Source organism: Apostichopus japonicus, chromosome 13 (assembly GCF_037975245.1).
Source record: "Apostichopus japonicus isolate 1M-3 chromosome 13, ASM3797524v1, whole genome shotgun sequence".
Lineage (NCBI taxonomy): Eukaryota > Metazoa > Echinodermata > Holothuroidea > Aspidochirotida > Stichopodidae > Apostichopus > Apostichopus japonicus.
The window spans coordinates 19,910,076-19,932,590 of NC_092573.1; the positions used below are offsets into that span (position 1 = coordinate 19,910,076).

The 22,515-nt window shown below is 36.4% G+C and overlaps 2 protein-coding genes across 4 annotated transcripts in view; one reads left to right on the forward strand and one right to left on the reverse strand.

Annotated features, from left to right (window-relative positions):
• Positions 1-18,245, forward strand: part of LOC139979129 (alpha/beta hydrolase domain-containing protein 17B-like) — a 28,607-nt gene extending 10,362 nt beyond the window's left edge. The window contains exons 2-3 of one of the 2 annotated variants that reach the window (XM_071989826.1): positions 8,664-8,929; positions 15,927-18,245. In XM_071989826.1, the coding sequence (XP_071845927.1) occupies positions 8,664-8,892 (229 nt within the window). In that variant the 3' untranslated portion in view covers positions 8,893-8,929; positions 15,927-18,245. Of the gene's footprint in view, positions 1-8,663 lie in introns of both variants that reach the window. The other variant, XM_071989825.1, reaches the window with a different exon arrangement.
• The window catches only part of LOC139979128 (peptidyl-prolyl cis-trans isomerase FKBP8-like), a 30,375-nt gene continuing 16,930 nt past the window's right edge, over positions 9,071-22,515 (reverse strand). For both annotated transcript variants that reach the window (XM_071989824.1, XM_071989823.1), the window contains exon 10: positions 9,071-21,690. In XM_071989824.1, coding sequence (XP_071845925.1) covers positions 21,598-21,690 — 93 coding nt within the window. In that variant the 3' untranslated portion in view covers positions 9,071-21,597. The remainder of the gene's footprint in view (positions 21,691-22,515) is intronic.

Consider the following 22,515-nt stretch of genomic DNA (forward strand, 5'->3'; position numbering starts at 1 on the left):
TGAAACTAAAAGTGTACCCCAATTGGAAATACATACATTTTATCCAACATAGTCTTAACTCTCATGTGATATGAGCAAATTGACAGACTGACCATTAAAACCTGAAATATTGTATCATAACTATATCAATGCATGGTTACAGTGTGACGGTTACAGTGTGACAACATGTTGCAACGCAAGATGTATGTCACAAAAGCATGTAACATCAAGTTATATGTTCCCTAGAAACAAGTGTGAGTAGGTAATAATAAAATTGAAAGGTAAAATGAAATCTGTCAAAAAAGAAGGAACTGCTAGTGTTATAATCTGACTAAAAGCTTTCAAATTTCCTGAAAATAGTATTAATTTTGATATTAATTTTAATCTAATTAAACTAATTTTAATCAGTATAGACCAATCATTCTGATATTATAACGTCTATAAGTGATCCCATTACGGTCTCATTAAATAGGAATTACAGGATACACTTGCATATTGTTTGTATGCAAATTCAAGACAGGACGATATCTGTTCAGTTGGCCTCCAGAATAGGGTCCTGGAAGTGGTATCTCTCACGGTTATCCATTGTGGGTGACGGCAATTTCCTTGTGATTTGGGAATTAGCTACCCATCCATGCTTATCCGTACATTCCTTAGCAACAAAGATCAATCCCTTGCTGTCATATTTGTGCAAGTGGGTGACACAAAACTCTACCACACCATCATCCACATGCTCTTCTTGAACTTGAGCAACATAGGCATATCTGCCAGAGGTCTTCTTTGCTCCCATATACTCAACCAACACAAAGTTCCTGAGCTTGATTGATTGTGGAGTGATCTCAGAATGATCACTACTGGTGGGTAATTTGTCACCGTTAAGTACATCGCTGTTGTCCAATGGTTCAGGTGGTTGCTTGTCCCTCTCTTCTCCATTGACATAGGCTCGAGCAAATGCATGATCGGAATCGGTCAACTCCACATCTGACTTCAGCGAACTCACGTGGTACCAGTGGCGGAGCATCCATACGGTCAGGGGGCCTATGCCCCCCCTGACAGACTCAAATGGACTGCTGGCACCCTTTTCAGCTCTTTACCACTTTTTACTTTCTAGATTATTGACTTTTTTATTGCGCTCTCATCTAATTATTGACATTTGTCACATTTTGTTGGTGTAATTTGGCGATGACACCTTATTCTTCGTTTATCTGCAAATTAGCCAGGCCCGGAAAGGGTCATTTCCGGCAATCTAGGGAGTATCTTTACTCAAAAATTTTCTGTACGCTACGCGCCAACCAGTGGTGGTGCTCCGCTTAGTGTCGAAAGCGCTCCTACAGACCATTCTCGCCCCCCCTGACCAATACCCCTAGCTCTGCCACTGTGTGGTACTCCCCTCTTCCTGCATACATGGCATGGCAAAGCACATGATTCCTGACTGCGATGACAATGTGGGTATAGTATGGGTTGTTGGTAGTGGACTGACATCTGCCCATCGGTTATCCAAAGCTTTCTTAGCATCCTCTACTTGTTGGGAAGGGACAAAGATCACTTTTATTGCCTTTGCCTTAGCTGCTGCTACCCCCACAAATGACTCGGCATCATGCACATATTCTCCGGTTCTCATGGCTGTCCACACTAACCGCTTTACTTGACCACCGATCCCATTGACCACACCCTTGCCATGGCTTGTGGCAAAAAGTTCCATGATGTTTGAACTCATATGTCTCTCTGAAGTGGGTGATGTTATCGAAGAGATACAGTACCGTTGTTTGAACCGGCTGGCCGCTCGGTCTGAGAAGAATGACAGTGACTTCAGATTGGGGCACTGTATCATGACATCGTTGATGACCTTATCCAGGAATGTGGCAACAGCAAACTTCCCATGCACCAGATCATCGCTCACTAGGACATAAGACTGCACAGTATTTGCATCAAAATTAGCACATGCAGTGAACAGTGTAACTTGTGAATGGGCCCAGTGCGCACTCTGGATCTCGTCTTGCTGGATCATAGCAAAGTTTTAGTGATTCTCTATAATTGCAGCAAGAATTATCTAGGACTATGCTTTCAATAAATCAATATCACCATGCCAACCAAGCCTAATGAGGACCCAGGTGTATACTTCATGTCACAGATGTAATAGAGGAAAGGTTCTCAATTGAATACTGGTTACCCCTATAGAAACACACTGTTGCTGTCACACTGTAACCAAAAAAATGTCACACTGTAACCAAAAAGTTACAGTGTGACACATTTCATTTTCCCATTATTCCCACCCAGAGGGTACTACAGTAAAACTATCATGTGCATTTAATAAGTGCCTACACAGTTGATTTTGAGAAAAACAATCAGTTGATTTCAATTCCAATTTTTGGAAATATTAAGAAAAAATGGCATTTTTCGGTTACAGTGTGACACTTTTTCAGCAAATCAACATTTATGTGTGTTCACTGATGCATGACAACATGCAAACCACCTAAAATGGCTTGATACACTTAGCCATAGTCTCATTCTATCCATCAGTATTTAAAGTCACCACTTTTATTGTTACAGGAGTAATTTGTGGGGATTAATTTTAAGGTAATTTTAGTGTTGATTTTTTTTCTAAAATCGCCTATTTTTACATAATCTCTAATTTTGGGTAGTTTATGTTAATAGTATGGGGAAATAAAACACATATCTGAAAAATTGACACTTTTAGCTTCAATTTGATACCAATTTCCATAGCAGTTGCTTAATTTTAGTTTTGATGAATTTGTCTCCTATGGCCTGGAATTGCCCAGTTTCTCAACCCCTCCCCCCCCACCTGCTTTCGACTGCTGCATAAGTATTCGTTGACTTTTACATGTGTTTATCTTATAAGGCAAGAAGATACACCAAATAAACTTGTTATCGCTGAATAGAATAATGGCCTAGGACTTAAAAAAATTGATATAAACTGATTAAAATGTTAATGTGAAAACTGTTAAATCGTGATATAACTTCATTGGAACATCACGTTTTCGGAGTGTGTTTGGCTTTAATCATCTGAAGAGAAGTTTCTTAACCCCACCCCCTTTCGACTGCTGCATAAGTATCTGTTGACTTGCACATGTGTTTATCTTATAATGGAAGAAGATACAGCAAATAAACTTGTTATCGCCAAATAGAGATAATGGTTTAGGACTTAAAACTTGATATAAACTGATTAAAATGTTTAGGTGAAAACTGTTAAATCTTGATATATTGACATCACTGCCATACATGTATTAAATCATTCCTTTTTCCTTTCTATATCGTTTCTAAAAGGATGCAATTATTTTAAAGGTTGCAATATTTAGAACGTGGATCTAGCTGTGAGCTATACCCATACAGTATATTCTACACTGTAAAAGAAACACTGACAAAGGCTTGAAGTTCCGCAATGGCCTCTGCATTCAATCTTTTCCTGAACAATACCCCATTGTGTGTTTGTGGACCAATCAAATCATGAGGACAAAAACATGTTGATTTCTATCAAGATTTTCTTTCAAGAGAAAAATTCAGTTGCATAATTTCCAAAACAGACTGACTTTGCAACAGATGAAAATCGTGAAGCCTTAGCTATTGCATGCTATTAAGTAAGGAGAAATAATCATCTAATATTTAAGTTGTTTTGATAGTATAGAGAATATTGAAGACTACCTACAGTATGAGACAGAGGGAGGATATGTGTCGTTAAATAATGAAGAGACCACCACATATCTGTTGCTAATCTAATTTCAACATCACCACTAGAGGAAGGGAACTTGATTTACGGTAAAGTTGCATATCGGATGCATCCCCGATACAGCGTTACCTCAGCATACTTTGTGTCGTGCATTGACGAAGCAGAGAGCTATTAACTGTAGTCAGAATTGCAAGGTCAACATCTAATACTGTTGTAGAGGGCAGCATATTGTTTCATGTTGAGTGAAGTTTGCAGCCTTAAAGTAAAGTCTTTAACAATGTTACCTTCTTTGTTCATGTCATTGATTTACTTCTGTCCTCTCTTTACCTGTCTACTCACTCCATTCTATCCAGCTTATGCTAATTGGTAACAGTTTAAGCATAGCACTCCCATCCCACTCTACACCCCACATCCCACCCCATTGACCCACGTCACCCACCCACTTTATAGAATCAATGTTGGTCTTTTCGTCTCCCTTAAATCTACCATTCTGAAGATTAAAGTCTGTACTCTTACTGAGATTTTCATCTGCTTGGATCCTGTCCAATTTATAACACACACTTACTTCCCTCGTATACATACTGTATATATGCATTATCCTCCTCTAACGCTACGCTCAAATTGGTCAAGCCAGTATAAAGTGTGTGGTTGACAACTTCCCAAAACAGGTAAAGTGGTTTGGGGGATTTTACCTCATTCTGGATTCTGAATTTTGAATACGGAAGAATTCTGAATTAGTTTCCTGTCACTTGCTGTGCTTCAAGCGACTCATGAGTAGCCTATCTTTTGTAGTTGCCACATCGTTTTTGGACGAGTACTGTATTGGATGTGTACTGCCACATATAAAGTGTATTAAATAATTCAATGTGCTGTTTTCGTACAGTAATCGGTATTAACATAATTTAAGTGTCATAAGGACACACTGTTTTACCACTCTTACCCACCTGTGACACACTATTACCCACCTGTGAGGTCATGTCTCTACTGTACAGTGAATATTTTTGCTTTCTCAATCTGCCATTTAATTGGTTTGGATTATTAAATATACTCGATAAATGCTTCCCAGAATTTAAAAGCCTTCAAATTGCTAAACGTTTGCAATGGTAATTAAGTATTTTTTTGTAGCAGGTTCATTTGCAGTATAAGATTATTTCCACACTGGTAGAATGATTGTATTTTTAATGTCATCTTAAGATTAATTCCAGTATTTTAGTTTTGGTCATTAGTGTTACCCCCAAAAATATACTATAAAGCCAAATAATAGTCATTCGTGCTCACACATCAACACCATTTTATAGCCGCGTTTGAAATTTCTTCCCCTAGTGGGACATTTTTGCTTTTTAATCTTCAATTTTACACTCCTCCCTGTCAGCGAATAATTCGAGTGGACCAAGAGCGTTCAAGAAGAAAGTCCTTTTGAAAAGTTTAAAAGCAATCTTAAGCTTTCTAATATCAGAGACAACACTTGATGACTTTTTTTAAGCACATTTTAATTCAAAGTATGCGTGGAGTGTCTGTCAGTTTGGGGTGTCATGATTGACATGCATTGGCCTCCTTATCTTCCTTCTATCTGCTGACATATATGCTAGAGTGATCTGACCTTTACGCTAATAGTCATAGTTTGCATAATTGACCAATCATCACCGGCAGAGATCTCAGCGAAACACGTCATACTGTAGGCATTCTCATGCAGTGTAATACTACAGTAGGGAAGTACTGTACAGTAAAGGGTCATACTGATTTATACTTCCATGGTTTATGGCATGTGACCATGTTGTTCTCTTGTTTATCACAGCAATCTGGAAATGGCTGTTTTTATGCAGGGGTTTCCTTATCTCTGTCTGGGATGTGACTTACATAACAGTCTGAGTGTATGATATTTGAAGTGTTTACTTCACTCCACACTTACCTGTCTTCTCACAACAAATGCACACTCACTCTACCATGTCCTGGTAACCTTTCTGGTTTACCGCCCTCGACATCACAAAAAACACTGTACGATAATGGAAGTGTTATCCTGTCAGGGTAGTGGGTACAGTTATACTGTTTATCCAATATAAGGTTTCCAAATTAAAATTCCCTCCGAAGATGGTGGACAGCTTTCAGTTTGAACCCCACAACATTTATGACTCAACAGCTTGAGTTTGTAGCTCAGTTATTCACTGGTAATTTACAACATGAATTACAGTGTAAGAATTATAAGAACTTGGGTTTAACTACTCTACACATTTAGATACTTTTAGTACTGTACAGTATTATACTTTGACAGTGTGATGTAAAAACTGGCTACATGTTGATCCACTTCTATGAATCTACAAAAACATTGTGTCATCTTTAACAGCTTCACTAAAAAATCACAAAGTGTCGCAAAACATCCCAAAGGGTCCTAAACTGTAGGCTGTAAAAAAGTGTTTGTTAACATTAAAAATTGTCACTACTACTGTACTCCCAAACACATCTCTAGAGTAAAATTTTACAGTGGAACTTGAAAAATAGTGTCACTACTATTGTACTCCCAAACACAACCATAGTAAAACTTAACAGTGGTTAACTTGGTTGTGTTGTTCTCTCTGTGGTTGAACTGTATGGTGTAGATACACTTTTGTGCACAATGTATTGCTTGTTTACTGTAACCTGTTGCCTCTATATAAAGAACACCTTTATAAAAGAAACATATTTGACATTTGATGCCACACTGCACCCCAACCTCAAAGAAATGACCCTTATGTCATTACCTGAGTATCCACAACTAAATATTTTGGATAACCTCAGGGCTTTGTTTCACACACAAAAATATAGATCAAACCTACAGTATGAAATGTTGTCCCCCCATAAGGTATTGAGGGCGGTATTGAAGAACTTAGCATGCATAGACTCGGGATGTGTGACCTGATTAATTCACATTGGCTTCGGCTTTGAGTACAAGGTTTCTGTATGCTGCCAGGGTGGATGAATTTAACCGTAATAGTAGTTTCCGACTTCATGATCCGCGTTGTAGTCCTTGCTTACTTTGCAATCCGCAGTCTCTCTCACAATTTTGCAAGGTCGGTAAGACGGACACAGGAAAATACCCAAGGGCCATCACATACTGAGAGTACATACCTAAATAACACCTGACTATGTCATATTTCAATTTATGATGTATTGTTTTCTGCTGTTAAGGCTAGATTGTCATCCCTTACGACCATGTAGCCTTACAAGTTGTTAGAGTAAACTGGCCTCAAAATCTTATTTCTTGAAGTAATATATATTGTATATATGTTTACATTATAAATCATATTTCCCATGTGCTAGCAAATAACGAGAATCTTTAATATTTAAGAGCCCTGGAACTTCGTGGAGCGCACACAGTATGAATGATGATGTGTAATTTAAACTCTGGGATAAATATTCATTAATGTAAGCAATGGCATCCATTTGGAATATTAAAGTACATATGGCTCTAAGTTGTTCAATGTGACTGGTCTTGCTTGAAGCTACCATTAGTGTTCAAATGGACTAATGTTTATTTTTAGGAAATGATCTCGAAAGAGGTATGCAGCAGTTTTCATTAGTTGTTATTGAAACTTGGTCGATGTTGTGTAGGTTTATACGTCTGTATGTATACAGTATCTTTGTATAAAATATCAAATATGCAGATGTATCTACACACTCACAAGACAATGTGTTTGCCCGAGAAATTAAATCATGGCCGATTCTAAAGTCAGACTTTTGCAGCACATGCCACACGATGTGAGAGTCTAGCCAAAATCTATTCCTCAAGTTTGTTCGAAGTGGAACGTGCTGAAATGTCCTACTTTTGTTCCAGTTATTATGTTTGGTTATTCATTAGGAACTGATCTAGGTATAAAGCAAGCAATCGATCCAAAGATCGACTGGTCAGCTTTAGTGCACAGCAGGCTAAAATAATAAACTAGTGAAAATGAAAACGGACGAAGATGTTAGATGTAATAACACGAACATGTTTATAATCGGCCTTTAATCTATTTACAAAGTATGTCATAGGTTAAATCTGAAATGTCAAAATGGCCTTTAGGGAAGAGGCACACAATGACATGTAATTCTAAAGGTAAAATAGTACTATTTATGCAAACTAAAAGATGTTAATTGTTCTCAATGAATCACTGTCTTTGCATTGTGTTTGTACCGTTTAGAATCAGGGCAGCACTAACGAAGTCTGTAATAAAGCTCCCCATCGGTAGGCTACAGTTGTACATTATTTTCTGACAGATTTCTGTGCATGTTTAAATACTGTATGTCTGAATGTGATAACTGGTCACATGCAAACTTACAAGGATTACTTCACATTGTTTTTGTAAACGATAATAATCTTACTGTACTGAAGATGTTGTATGCTTACTCAGTGTTTAGTATCAAGCATCAAGGGAAGTAAGAAGTTGGGTTAACCCAAAATGTTCATCTGGTTCTTATTTGTTTGCTTCAAATCTCAGTGTTCTCCTTCCCGATGTTTAAACACAAGCATCCATACAGACATACTTAGATATGGACAGAATTATATACAGTAAATGGACAATTTTTGAATTGACGCTAATTAATATACAGTGCAGTCCTTTGAAGAATTTTCTATTTCTTGCCTATGACTTAACGCTCCATCCCTTTAACTTATAAAGCCAGCTTATATGTCAACTTGATGACTTGATTGCAGCTATTATTGTGTAAATGAGTCAAAACTGCTGCAATGTTAGTAGAACTAAGTTTAAAAATACCTCAAGGAAAATTTAAGTTGGCTCAAGTAGGGAAAGCAATAAAACATGGTGTCAGGTGAACAATAAAACATACCCTAACAATTTTTAATATTCCTGCATATAATTAACTTGAAATTTTTATAATCAAACTTAACTTGCAATGCAATTTCCATCCCTGATACTACACATTACGCTATGAAAATGCTCGGTCATGTTTGTATCACATGCTATGCTCACCGAGCAATTAATAATGAAATAATATCTCTGTGTTGTTTCATACTCTATTCCCACAGCATCGACAAAGCTTCCAAGATCTCCTCGCCGGTGTTGGTGATCCACGGCACGGAGGATGAAGTGATCGACTTCTCACACGGGTTGGAGATGTATGAGAAGTGCCCCCACACCGTGGAACCGCTCTGGGTTGAGGGCGCCGGACACAACGACGTAGAACTCTACGGGCAGTACCTGGAACGTCTGAAAAATTTCATCACAACTGAAATACCTCCTCCTCGATCCGTATGATGCCCCAGATGGGGGGGATAATTCCTCGACGGGAGGGGTAAGATTAAAGAGTGGAAAAAAAAAATAGGTGATCTTTGTGACGTTGGTGATAGTGTAATCGAATAAGAAAGGATTAAGTATACAATAATTTATCTGATAACCTCCAGGAGTAAATGAGATGAGACTGAAGGGGTTTAAGTTTTTCTTTTTCTTCTTTTTTAATATCTTTTCAAACTATTTCTGTGTTTGACCTAATTTAAGCACAGAATCTTGAAGGTTTTTACAAACTTGCAACTCTTATGATAATTTGTATTAATTGTGTAATGTGTGGTTCTATTCTTTGGCAAGGCATCGCATGAGACTTATGTCAAAAAACAACGTGGAAAAACATTAAAACCTGGATAATCCGGTCACATCCGTACCCCGAGTTTGTTCGGATATGAGGAAAGAACGTGACAGACCAGTTTTCTATACCATAGTGTATTAGTGTGCTGTATATATGTACTTTACATTACATATATAACAGTACTGTGAAATGCTTTGACCTTGAAAACTTGCAGCTTGACACACATTCAGTGAGTATTATACAGTTACAAATGGATGGATGAGGGATCAGGCTTATCCAGGATCAGATTTAATCCAGAATCAGGATAGTAAAAGGTTGGATAATCCAGGTTTTATTGTAGAACAAATTTAAACATCTCTTGAGGTTTCGGTTCAGAGTTTGTCATTTTAGCATTTCTTTTTATTTGTTGTTTCGATACCATTTCAGTTTAGCAGGTAAAATGTCTCAATAGAAAATGCTATGTTCTTTTTGGTGTCAATGCAATTGTCCCACAATGGGTACAAAAAATCGGATGAAAAGGCGATAGCTGTTGTAAGAATTTCATCGGAGGAAAGCTCAGTCTTCAAGATGCCAATTTTTATGATGAAATTGGCAGACATCTTCTCCCTTGACTGAATAATGAATTTGTTTTTTTCCATGGTTCATCTGATGAGTAATTCTTCAAAGCAGATTTTTTTTCTTGATTATTTTAATGAGTAAATTTAAATTATCTCTGTCTTGTATGGGAATATTAATATTAATTCAAAATGATGGATATTTGCATCTGCAAACAATCTAAACTGTGTTTAAAATATATACTGCAAATTTTCTGCGTACTAGTTACTTGTTTGCCAGTTCATTCTATAACTATAGAACAGTGTGTTATTCTGTACCGTTACTGCACTACAGGCAGTGCGTCAATGTTTTTCATTTCTATTTTTTTTTTTTTTTTGTCAGGTGAAGTTGGCAAGAATTTTGGCTCCAAAATAATATGTCTCCACTTATTAACTTAAATTATTGGCATTTTCAGGTTTCCTTTTTTTATTAAATATATATTTCTCCTAGCAACAACCCCTCCCCACCCCCGTAACAACCACTTCTCCACAGGAAAAGATAAGGTTATTCCTAATTTCATCACAAGGTTTTACTCACTTCAGACTGATTGGGTTCTTACATGCTTTTTTGCTGTACATTGGAAACCTTAAGACAGCCTCAAAAATAATGGCATAAATTTTGGTTGAATGGTAAATGAATGGTGTGCACACCCTTAAAGTGCATTGAAAATACTGCTGTATAAAATCTGTTTTATGTGGGCAATATTAAACCCTTGGCTATAATTGTTCAGTAGAATAAGTTATTGCTTGCTAGTATAAATCTAGCATTTCATTATATCAAATTGCAGTGTTTCAGTCTTGCAAGAAGATTGTTACTATCAATGTTTTACAGTTATTACCTGACTTATGCTGATGCTGATACCAGCCACCCCCCCCCCTACCCACCCACCCACACACAAGAGAAGATGAAGAAGAAGAACGTTAAAAATATATCTCTTTGAAATACATGGTTGCAAGTACCTCTTAATGTTACAGGTATTGTAAACTAATAATGTGAACTAAGTTACTAACCAGGAGCTTGTTTTTAACTGCCACTGTCTCAGTCTATATCAGGCATTTAAAGCTTTTTCCGCAAATTCACAGAATATCCGAGATTTCTTTTCTACCTCGGCACAAAATCTATTATCCTAACAAACTGTAGCATACGCAAACTGGAGCCTATACCACAACTTTTGCAAAGTTCCATGTTTTTTTTTTTACCCCAGGCTCATCCCTGATAGATCATAACTAAACATGAAATGAGGTTAATGTTAATGATAAGTAACCACATGTGGATGTGGAGGAACACCAATTAACTTGTAATAAATCTCACATTGGGCAGCAGCAGTCAAGTGACATTTCAATCCAGTTTATATCTAGGACTTAGAGTATAGCGCATGTCAAATCTTAACAGATACTGTACATTAAATTACTGCAGTATTTTCAGATTCATTGATGAAGCAGCCAGCCAGCCAGCCCACTTAATGCCAGGACTTCTAACTCACAATGACCTCTTACAGATGCTACAGCCTTTACTTGCTTCATAGCTGTGTACACGATTTTACAAAAACCCTTCCAAGTGTTGCTTGAACAAGATGAGGATTGATCAAACAAAGGCATTCTTTGAGAGTTTTTATCAAAAAATTAAATGATTCCTTTCAGTTTTGTAGGAAATTCTGTTGTCTAGAAATTTTTGGTCATGTTGATATTATTATTGACATAACGAAAGAAAAACGAGAAATGTTACAAACATTTGATTTTTGACTTGATCATATACGTTACAACATGGCTGGTCCGTCTAAGGAGCCAAAGAATGAATTGTTATGTGATCATTGTATCTGATATTGTTTGGAAGAAACTGGGCAAAAAGATTCACCTTGCCGTTTTATGCCGAGACTTATATCAGAATTGCCTCCTATGCATACATGTAAGAATGATAGATCCTAGCCAAGTTACAGTAAATGCCTGTACGCATTTTGAGGTCGCATGCCACAACCGTCTCATAATGCTTCGGTCGCATAGTCGACGTGTCTTCCATGCCGGAGATTAAAAACTAAGCACACTCGTTGAAGGATCCAAGTTATGGCTGTCAGCCAGTCATGCGACGTGACTGCCCTAGCTACCATGGCATGTTTACATTAATGATTAATGTGCATCATGTTATTTTTGTACAGGATTAGCATAATGTTACCAGCTTGATCGTGCTTAATGTATTTCATCGGATAATAATATCAAAATTCATTTTTTTCCCCCTTTCTGTTACTTCTAATGCATTTAAATTTTAGGCTCATTTTCTATTTTGGCATAGAGTGATGTATGAAAGTGTATTAGTGTGTATGATTTGGTTGCCTGAGCAGGGAGTATGTACATACGAGGATCCACACAATATAATAAATGAGATGAACATGTCTGTGGTAACTGAGGTTTTGAACTTTGTGGTGGTAGGGCTCCTCTTTAAAACAATCACAGATAGGTTACAACCAGATGGAATTTCTAGTGTTATGATAGGAGTTGATCACATAATTCAATGAGGAGTATATATACTGTATATTTGGTGGATAGCTGTTGTATTCACTCAGTGGGGGTATACAGTAGGAGGAAGTTTTATACCAGAGACCATGAATACTGTGGAATGGCTCTCCTGTGGTCATAATAGTGCCGCCCCTGAAAAATGTACACCAACCTACAATTTTTATTGACCTTTTGTGAGTTCTCATCAGAGAAATATAATATATAAGTGGAGAGTGATAAAACATGCATAACTTCTCCATTGTCAACATTCTGAACAGAAAGTAGGTTTTATCCAAAATTTAGTGTTGGGTTGTTGCATTTTGGAAATATTCCCATCAGTTTTGCGATGAAGTTATAACTTATATTATATTTGACTAACATGCTCATCAATTATACAATTTGTTTAGCATGTAAATCAATTGCGTTTAATTGTAACAGTGACATTATTTGACCAATAGAAAACATTGCCGTTTATAAACTCCTGGCGTCACAATTTTACCACTCTTTATTCATCACACCGTATTATACTTCTACAGTTCATTCAGTTGATCTGATATTAAACCACATTAAGGCTAAATATAGAGGCACTTGTTGACAGCTTGAATGACATCGTCGTGTAAAAACCATTCTGAAAAATAGAATTGCTCCGCCATACCGAAATCTTCACCGTTCAGAATTTTGACATTTCAAAGCACATTTGTGGTTAAGGTTTTCCCCAATGGTGAATGAATTTAACCTTGAGACTCATAGCAATGATTTCATCACTCTAGTTAGATGATCTTTGAAGAGATTTTTTGATTCATCAGTCAATCATTTCTGACATGTCACCACGACAACGACGACATGCACACGTTAGTCTCCCTGACTTCCGTCTTTACGAATCTCCGACCGTGATTTTGTTGTTATTTCGGCATCAGACCGTAGAAGCTTTGTCGTGTGTAGTTGCAGTTCTGACTTTAAAAACAGAGTAGAAAAACTTACCTGTAAATAAATATCCTCTCACTGGAAGAAATTGCTGCTTTTAAGACATCGATATCAAACCATTATGTACAATACTGTAGTTAGGAAGCTGTTCAGTAATGCGTACAACTCAGGCTCAGTATATGGTGTACAAGATGGGAACATGTAAAGAGAAGGTTTTATTTGATTTCTATATAAGGATAGGTAGTTATTGTTTGGTTAGGGTCAAAGGTAAATATTCTCAATCCCCTTCTAGGGGAATAGGGTCTTGTATGTAGTTGAAGTTTCACATTAAACATCAGAGAAGAAAAAACTTACCTGTAAATAAATATCCTCTCACTGGAAGAAATTGCTGCTTTCAAGACATCGATATCAAATCATTATGTACAATACTGTAGTTAGGAAGCTGTTCAGTAATGCGTACAACTCTCTTAATATGTTGACGAGTTTAAGATGGCTCAGTATAAGGTGTAAAAGATGGGAACATGGAAAGGGGAAGGTTTCATTTGATTTCAATATAAGGGTAGGTAGTTATTGGGGGGGGTGGGGGATTGGGACATAGGCACATAGGCAGAGGGAAATGTTAGTTGCGAAGATAATGAACGTGTAAAGTTAGTGTGCTTGGTTGTTAACAAATATGATGAGATCATTGGGATTCCATTGGTGGGTTAAGATTTGTTTATCATTTTGATAGGTCATATCTATAAACTGCTTTCAGATAAGCTAGAAATATAAGAATGTCCAAACATGTGCCCAATTCTTTGGTCCAAGAGCAGAGCAGATTTTCAGGGAGAGACTTTGTTTAAATCATAGGAGAATTTGAGCCTTCTGAATGTCTGGTACAAATCAAATTGGAATGAGAAACTTAACGAAAATATTCCGAGGAAACTGAGCAAATTTTGCAATATGGGACACTTTGGTATCTCTACTGAAGCCCTAAAACTGTAATTTTGGGTTGGACAAATATTTTACATCCCCATGCATATTGTGTTTAAAGTACTGCATATGTATGCACCTTCTCCCCCTTCCCTCCCTCCCTCCCAACCCCCCCCCCCAAATCGTCTGATGATAGATCCAAATGGCTATAGTTGACAGTTCCCATTTAGTTAGTCAATTATTAACATTGTTTTTTTCCTCACTTCATAATTTATGGTGCACGTTTGACAGTTAAACGTAACAGATGATATTGTTGTGAACACTAAATTGTTCAGTTCATTCAATTAAAACAGTGGCATACAGTTTCAACGTACAACCCAAAGTGCAGCTTCAAAGGTTTATGTTTTTCTCTTTTTTTGTGTGTGTTTGGGTAGAAGTCAAGGCTAACTATCAATTGTACATTAGTGCTTTTTGTTAATATTGTATGTCCCTTCTCTATGGTCTCCTTTATATCAATGTACTGTACGTTCACTCTGAGAACTACAAAAAAATTGTCGGTATTCTTTCTCCCTAAGTACGGTTTCCTTGACGACCTTGGAATGATGTCATGTTTACAGGGAGAGATCAAAACATTTTCTGATGCGAGGATGTGCAGCTGCATCATGCGTAAATTCTCGCCTCATTCCTGTATTATTGCAATCCATCCCAGTGTGTTGGACCATATATACCTGACAATGTAGTAATCACTCTACTCAACGTGTAGCAAACTGCATAGACGCTTCAATTAACACAACTAAAAATTCACTCCTACGTACGTATAAAGCGGCCTATAACTTCATTTATATGTGAGAAGTGTGGATTCCTCATGGGAATTGCGAATAGGAAATGAGAGAGAGCTACTCCGACGTTGACTGACAGAAAGGAACTCGATAACATGGAAGTCAAACGGCGAAGTGTGACTGCTGTTTGGCTGTGTGACCGAAATTGACGCTTTCTCTTCTGTGATGTGTATACAAGTACACTAGGCCATTAACCTACTGTACATGGCGTGTGTGTACTGTGTGGTATGAGAGGGGCTTTTGTCATTATCATTAAGAAAATTAACAAGTAGACCAACATATCTTTTCTTCTTTTGTGATAGATTCCATTTCTTCAAACCTGGTGGGATACTAAGGTTTATACAAACTTAACCCCCCCCCCCCACACCACTAAGAAATATCACCCATTGACATCATCAGAACATAAGTATGTTATAATGTTCAGGCATACAGTACTGTAGGATTGACTATCATGTTGAAATGCAGTCAATGCAGTCGGTGACATAGTAGGTATGCATCTGAACAATCCACAAGCATTCCAATGTTTTGTTGTTGAAAACTACAAAGAAGAAAGACACTTTGCTGGCCATTAGATGCATGTGCATGGTTTCGATTGCTTACAAGTAGAAATCCTATTATTGATAGAAAATATATCTTTTGTTTGGTAGTCTGCTCCTGGCACACTTTGTACAATTGGCAAATTCTGACCTTTGAACTATGTAACTTAACTAAATGATACATTGACATACATGACATATCTTTGTACAGTATAGTGAGAGAACAGGTGATTTTTATTCAAAAATGTTGACACTATATCAGAATCGATGTCCGTGTACCTTTTATAATTCCCATAAGGGATTAGATAAATATATATCAATTCTTATTGTATGCAATTCTGCACTCTGTTTTTTTTTTTTTTTTTTTCTAATTTGTTGTCTTCTTTTTCTTCCTTCTCTTCTTTCATATCAATAGTTTTAAGGATACACATACTGTTGTCACTTGTTGTGGATATGTAATATGCTTGTAACACTTGTTGCTTTGAAAGTAGAAAGAAGTGAACCGGTATTGATTCCAACCGGCCAGATGCCTGTGATTCCTGCGTCAAGCGACACAGACGCACGGAAAGAACTACGATTTGTAAATTCACCAATCTGGGAGAATGATGGAGAAAATGAAAAGATAAATTTCTCATTCTTGTGGGAACGATGCACTTCATAATGTCAAATTATAACGTTAATAACGAGATATTTTATTCACATATTATAAAATATTTAGCATGTCTCACACCGACACTGTGGCTCTGGCACGGTTAATATTCGTTTGTCTCGTGTACAATTGCACATCGCACATGTACAGTCAGTGTGGTAACAAGTCACCAATTATCACCCGTTTCTCAAACTGCGAAGGCTCGAGTAGATTTGGTAGCGTTCTCCTTTACCACGTAGAGACTGTATGTAGCGAGTCAGGGAAATTGATGGTACTGACTCGTCACAGCCTCGAAATGAACGTACCCATCACAACATGGTGGGTTGCGGTTGGAATACATTTGTCCTCGTTTTAGAGATGGTACCGTGAGTCGAGGTCACCGACAGTGGTTGCTGGGACTGACTCGACTTGACCCTAGTAACGAAGCGATGGGTGTACAACTCTGTGTGCAGTCGGAACTTGGTTTGCAGTTAATACACTGTGCAACTAGGTCATTTTGTCGTGAAGAGATAATATAGTCACCGTCGAGTCGGGTCACCGATTCAACCCGCTTCAGGTATACTGGTTATAGACTCCACTCGACATTGAAATAATGTGACCCATTACAAGTTAGCTTGAAAGTGAGATCATGTTAGATCTTATGATGGAGGAAGACATTTGATGTGTTTATAATGTTATTAAGTAAAGCGGACCAAATACTGTTCGATAAAGAAATATGGCAATGAGATAATAATATCTATCGAAAGTATGTCTTACTCATATAGTCATATTAATGTTATTCTTGTCACTATGTGTGAAGCTTTTCCAAAGATATATATTCATTTATCAGTCTGTTAAAGAGCAAAACGACTTTATAGTGTTTAATGCATTGCAATTATTCAATTCCTGGTTATAAGAAATTATCACATTTTTGGTTCGTTTTTTGTAAATGGTTAATTTCTAAACTTTATTCATCCAAATGATTCTATATGATCAACCAATTCAACTATGTACAGAAAGGTGTATTAGTCTCTAAATATACATATATGTTAATATGGAATTCAGTTTTTAAGCTAAAAATGTCATAAAATCTTAAGACATCTTGCGAATCCAACATATGGCTGCCAAATGGTGCAATGTCTGATTGTCATTTTCTTATGATCAAGGGAAAGGTTAGAAGCTCAAAAAAAAATAGTAGTAGCAAAAAGAAGATTGTCGTTGTTTTGTATGACAGAACATGTGATCGATGATGACGGTTAATATGAAGCCTGGGAAGGATGATTGGATGTGCTGTTATAACTCATGATATCATTAAGAAGGTAAATTGTACTCCATAACATGGGTACCAGACTAGTATGAGTACAGCAGCAGCATGAGTATGAGTACAAGTAGAATTCCCCTTGGTATGAGCATTGAGTATAAAGCTCTAATCGTTAGTACAAGCTACTTAATTGTTGCACTAGTGTGTACACTAGGGTACAAATCCATCAGGATGAGTACAAGCACAAGAATACAAATAGGTCATCTTGTTGTGTTCAGTCAGTTTTGAAAACCCTGTGTCACTATGCAGTTCACCGTTGATAATTGAGTCGTTTGTGCGTGATCCATACGTTACCCTCTGAGGGGGGAGGGGAGGGGACTGGAAGAGGAATTTGTGAATCTGCTTGTGGTCAGGGGTCTCTTATCTTTGGCATCAACTTCAAAGCAAACGAACGTACAAGTGGCTATGTAAGATGTCTTTAAACTGAATTGGGTCAAAGTTTGTTTCGACTCTTCTCCATGTTGTCGTTAAAAAACGATTAGGATTGTATTTGAAAAGACAATGTTTTGCCGTTTTATTTTAGGTGAAATAATAAGAGATTGTTTGTTAAATGTTAGGGTTCTTTTTGCATCTTTTCATTGTTATCTGTAATTATTCATTTCTTTTGTGCTTCTTCTTTGTTTGCATGCTGTAAAAATTAAAAAAAACATTTTACAATTTGAAATTAAATGTAATTGTATGCTCAGATTTAGTCATTTATACATAAAAAAGAATGGTCTTGAATTTGTTGTCTTGTGAACTATTAATATTATTACTATTAATAAAATGATGTAGTCATTTAAAAAGTTTGATTTCCTGTCTTTTTTGGCTTTGTTTCTCTAAAAGCTTTGTTTTCAGCAAGATGAATATTCAAAACTATGATGAATATTTATAGCTGCTTATTTCAAATTCAGCTGATTATCCACACCTTCACTTGCAAATATCCATAGGAAGTGTTCTCCTTAATGCATTAAAATTTCCATAAGACATACACACTTGTCTTTATTGGCTGTTTCCCTAAAAGCTTTTGTTATCAGCATTATGAATATTCAAAACTAAGAAGAATATTTATAGCTGCTCATTTCAAATTCAGCTAATTATCCACACCTTCACTTGCAAATATCCATAGGAAGTGTTCTCCTTAATGCATTATAATTTCCATAAGACGTACACTTGTCTGTATTGGCTGTTTCCCTAGAAGCTTTTGTTATCAGCATTATGAATATTCAAAACTAAGAAGAATATTTATAGCTGCTCATTGCAAATTCAGCTAATTATCCACTTAACTTGCATATATCCCTGTTCTTCTTAATGCATTAAAATAGACTTTTCATCAGGTATACCCTTAAAGAACATTAGTTCGGACCAAAATATGCTAGAAATTCAGATAATGGTCACCCACAATCAAATTTCTTTAAGTATTTTACAGTCAATCTAAATTTAATGATCCACTCTGTGATATTTATATTGACTATTTTATTACCAGTCCTGAAAGTCTTTGAAAACGTAGAGGAATCTGAACATTCAGGGAAATAATTTTGGCAAAGTTTTTTATAGGGGGCTAAAAGGTGACCTTTATATTTTTGCCTAAAACCTATGCAAATAACATTCCTTCCCACTTTCCCTCCTCAGCGATCCTTCTGGGATATCAAAGAAAACCAATTTACATTCCAGTTTTTGAAGACAAGAAATAAAACTCTTATTAATTCTATAAATTAGGAATGTCCTCATGTTTATTCAAACAGCTCTTTCAAAGGCATATTCAGTCATATTGATCTTCCAATGGAATGATAAGTAAAATACATTTCTCAAATGATTCAAATACATTATTTATGAAAGATGAGATGATAAATCAGTATATTTCAAATATTCTGATAAGGGATCAACTTTGCCCAAAAAAAAAACAAGAAAAAGGATGTAAAATCATTTATTTCTTTGAGGAGAAACAAATACAACCACCATCGTATAAGGTCCCAATAGGGGCGGTGGTGGGTAGGGCTACCCTCTTCAAAGTGGAAGTTATTGACACTCATGTAAAAAGCATTTAAGGGTGAGGTGGGGGGGGGACCAGAAATTTCATTCTACTAGATAGATTTTACACACGACTTGAAATGATCCTGAACACATTAAATCAATGCAAATTATAAGCAAAATTCAACGTAAGATTAAGATGAAAGATACAACCCAACGTGTTCGTGAAGGGGGTTGTTCTGTCAATCCAGTTAAAAAGACGGTGTTTTGTTCTACCATTTAGATGGAAGCTTTAGTGTTTCATAGACCTGTTTCCTCCCCCCACCCCACCGAAATTTTACAAAGTCCTGGTAACAATACCAACCGGGATCCTCTTTGATGTATAACTTGGCTACAGCCATAATTTTCAAACTGTTTCCTATTCTAAGAACTTGAAACACCACGACATTAACATGTAACAGCATTGGACGTAGAATGTGAAAGACTTCATAGAGCAAGTACAAAATATACGATTCATAAATAATTTGATGGCGGCAAATGACATTTTAATTCTGCTTATACTTAGGTTTCGATAAATAAAATAAAAAATGTCTGGTGTACAAACGAGACAACTTCATTCATTAGCATTTGAAAAAATTCTGGCAGCAGAGGAAAAATTGTTCTAAAACTGGACAGGTATGGACAATTCTTAGCAATATTGAACACACATTGATTGCAAAGAAATTGGGAGGCAGAGAGGGGTAGGGGTGGGATGCATGAGATCCATCTTGTATCATCACTGTAAGAAACTATTATGATTAAAAAAATACACTAGTGTTGCTGTTATAATTGCAACTAAGACACTAAACAGCCTTCTAGTTGCCAAGTACCTGTCAAGTACATTGCACCTAATATGATGCAGGGTGAACATAAATTGAAAGAAACAATCATAGTTTTTTTAAGCTAAAGCAAACAAATATAAGGCAAAACAAATACGCTGAGAAGCTTGTGAGCAAATTTGTGAATGCAACACTACTCCACCAATAAAAAATTACCCCTACAAAAGGAGTATTTGATTGTATTATCACACAATAACATGAAAAATACTGCTATTCTATATTTATATCAATTATTGTGCATTTTGTTCCCATAATATTAAATAATTTTACACATTCCATCATCCTTCCATATGTGACTAAGTTCTAAGTGCCAAAATGGCAGGCACTATTAATTTCTTTTCTAGTGAATGAAAAATTGTGTCAAGTGAATCAAAATATAAGTAAAAACTATCATCTACATAATTATTAAATTTCTGCCAAAATTTTGACAGGCTGGTTGTTCTTGGTTGTCTGATAGTCCAAGATGACTATATTTCTTTCAAAGTAGATAGCTGAAAACTATCCCTGAGGTTGTCATAGGAACAAACACTTTTTTGCAATGCGAGATCACTTGTTTGATTACACTCCCATCATTGTTTTTGAAATTATGTTGAAATTTTCAAAAATTACATTCCTTTTTACTGAAGGGGAGGAAAAGCAGTTGGCTCCCTAGTACTTTGATTGGAATCTCTCACCAACTATATTTCCTTGATCTTTGAAGAATTGTGTAATATTTCATGAACTTTCATAATCCAAAATAATTCTTCCTTATTCAGAAAAAAAACCACGAAACAGAAAACTATAGCCCAACATAAGTTACTGTTATTTTTAAGGAAATTCTTTCTCAATAGCAACACTGACTAGTAGAGATTGCAATTTTGGCAGTATTCTTCAAAAAAAAATAAGGAAACAGTTATACAGAATTCAGCAATATTTCAGTACCTTAATTCTTTCACCTTACTATGTCCTGTCATTAAAAATAACAAAAAACTTTTTAAGAACCTAAATTTAACCACACCAGGAGAGTTCTGTTCAAGATGCTGGCACAGTCATGATCCAAACTTCTCAATTCTTTTAAATTTCTCATAAAATGTTAACAATCACCAGTAAATTTCCTGATTACAAGAATATTAATTTAGTTAATTATTGAATCTCGTTAACAATTTGACAGTATACGACATAATACCTCTACTGAGAAGAAAGGGCAATATGGTATAGATTGTTTTTGTTTTTCCAGATTTGACATTTTGTGAAGAGGTTTTGAAGGTGAAAGCCAAAGGTACCCTGTAATCAAAATGGTTTCTCCTTCAAAATGTATCCTATGAGGCCATCACTTCATGAGCAGCACAGCTATGAGTACCCCCGAAATTGCTATTAAAGACGCTGAGCCAATCAGGACCCACATGGAAATTCCTCTCGATTTCTGAAGAAAGAGTAAAAAGAATGCTATAGAGTACCGAAAAGGCAATATACTAATATACCGAAAAGGCAATATACTAATACAGCCAAAGCAATAGAGAGAGAGAGAAAAGGATTTTAAAAAGTTAATGAAATACAATTGAAGTTATCAATTATTGACATATCCTAACACAATTCGAGAGACTTTCATATTTTAAGTCTTATTGAAAAATGGCAGTGATTTTATGACAATTATTTGTGACATCGTTATTAGTCATTAATGCTCCCTGATCATCAGACTGCAAAATATTTGCCAAATATTTCATTAAGGACAAAAAAATTAGGACAAGAAAAAATGGTACATCCAGAATGACAGATATACAGTATATACTGAAGGTTTTATGAGACAGTGCACACTATTGCTGCCCATACAACATAAAAAACTTGTTTCCAAGCCTTAAAAGCAGGCGCGGATCCAGAGGGGGGGTCCAGGGGGTCTGGACCCCCCTGCTCTTGGCCAAAAAACAAAAAAAAGAGAAAAAAAAAAAGAGAGAAAAAAATAATTAAATTAAACGCCAATTTTAAACATGTAGGACGCACAGAATTGGAAGTATGGCACTCCAAATGTAAGAACATGCAGAATCCGCCAGATTCACTGTTGCTAGCACTGCACACATGTAACAAAGACCTTTTCCCTAATTTGGTGGTACTTCTACAGATCGCATGTGTCATTCCGGTGACAAGATGTGAAGCAGAGAGATCGTTTTCTGTGGTGAGAAGGCATAAAACTGTTCTCCGATCAACAATGGGCGAGGAACGTCTCACAGCTCTTGTTCTCATGAACACGTAT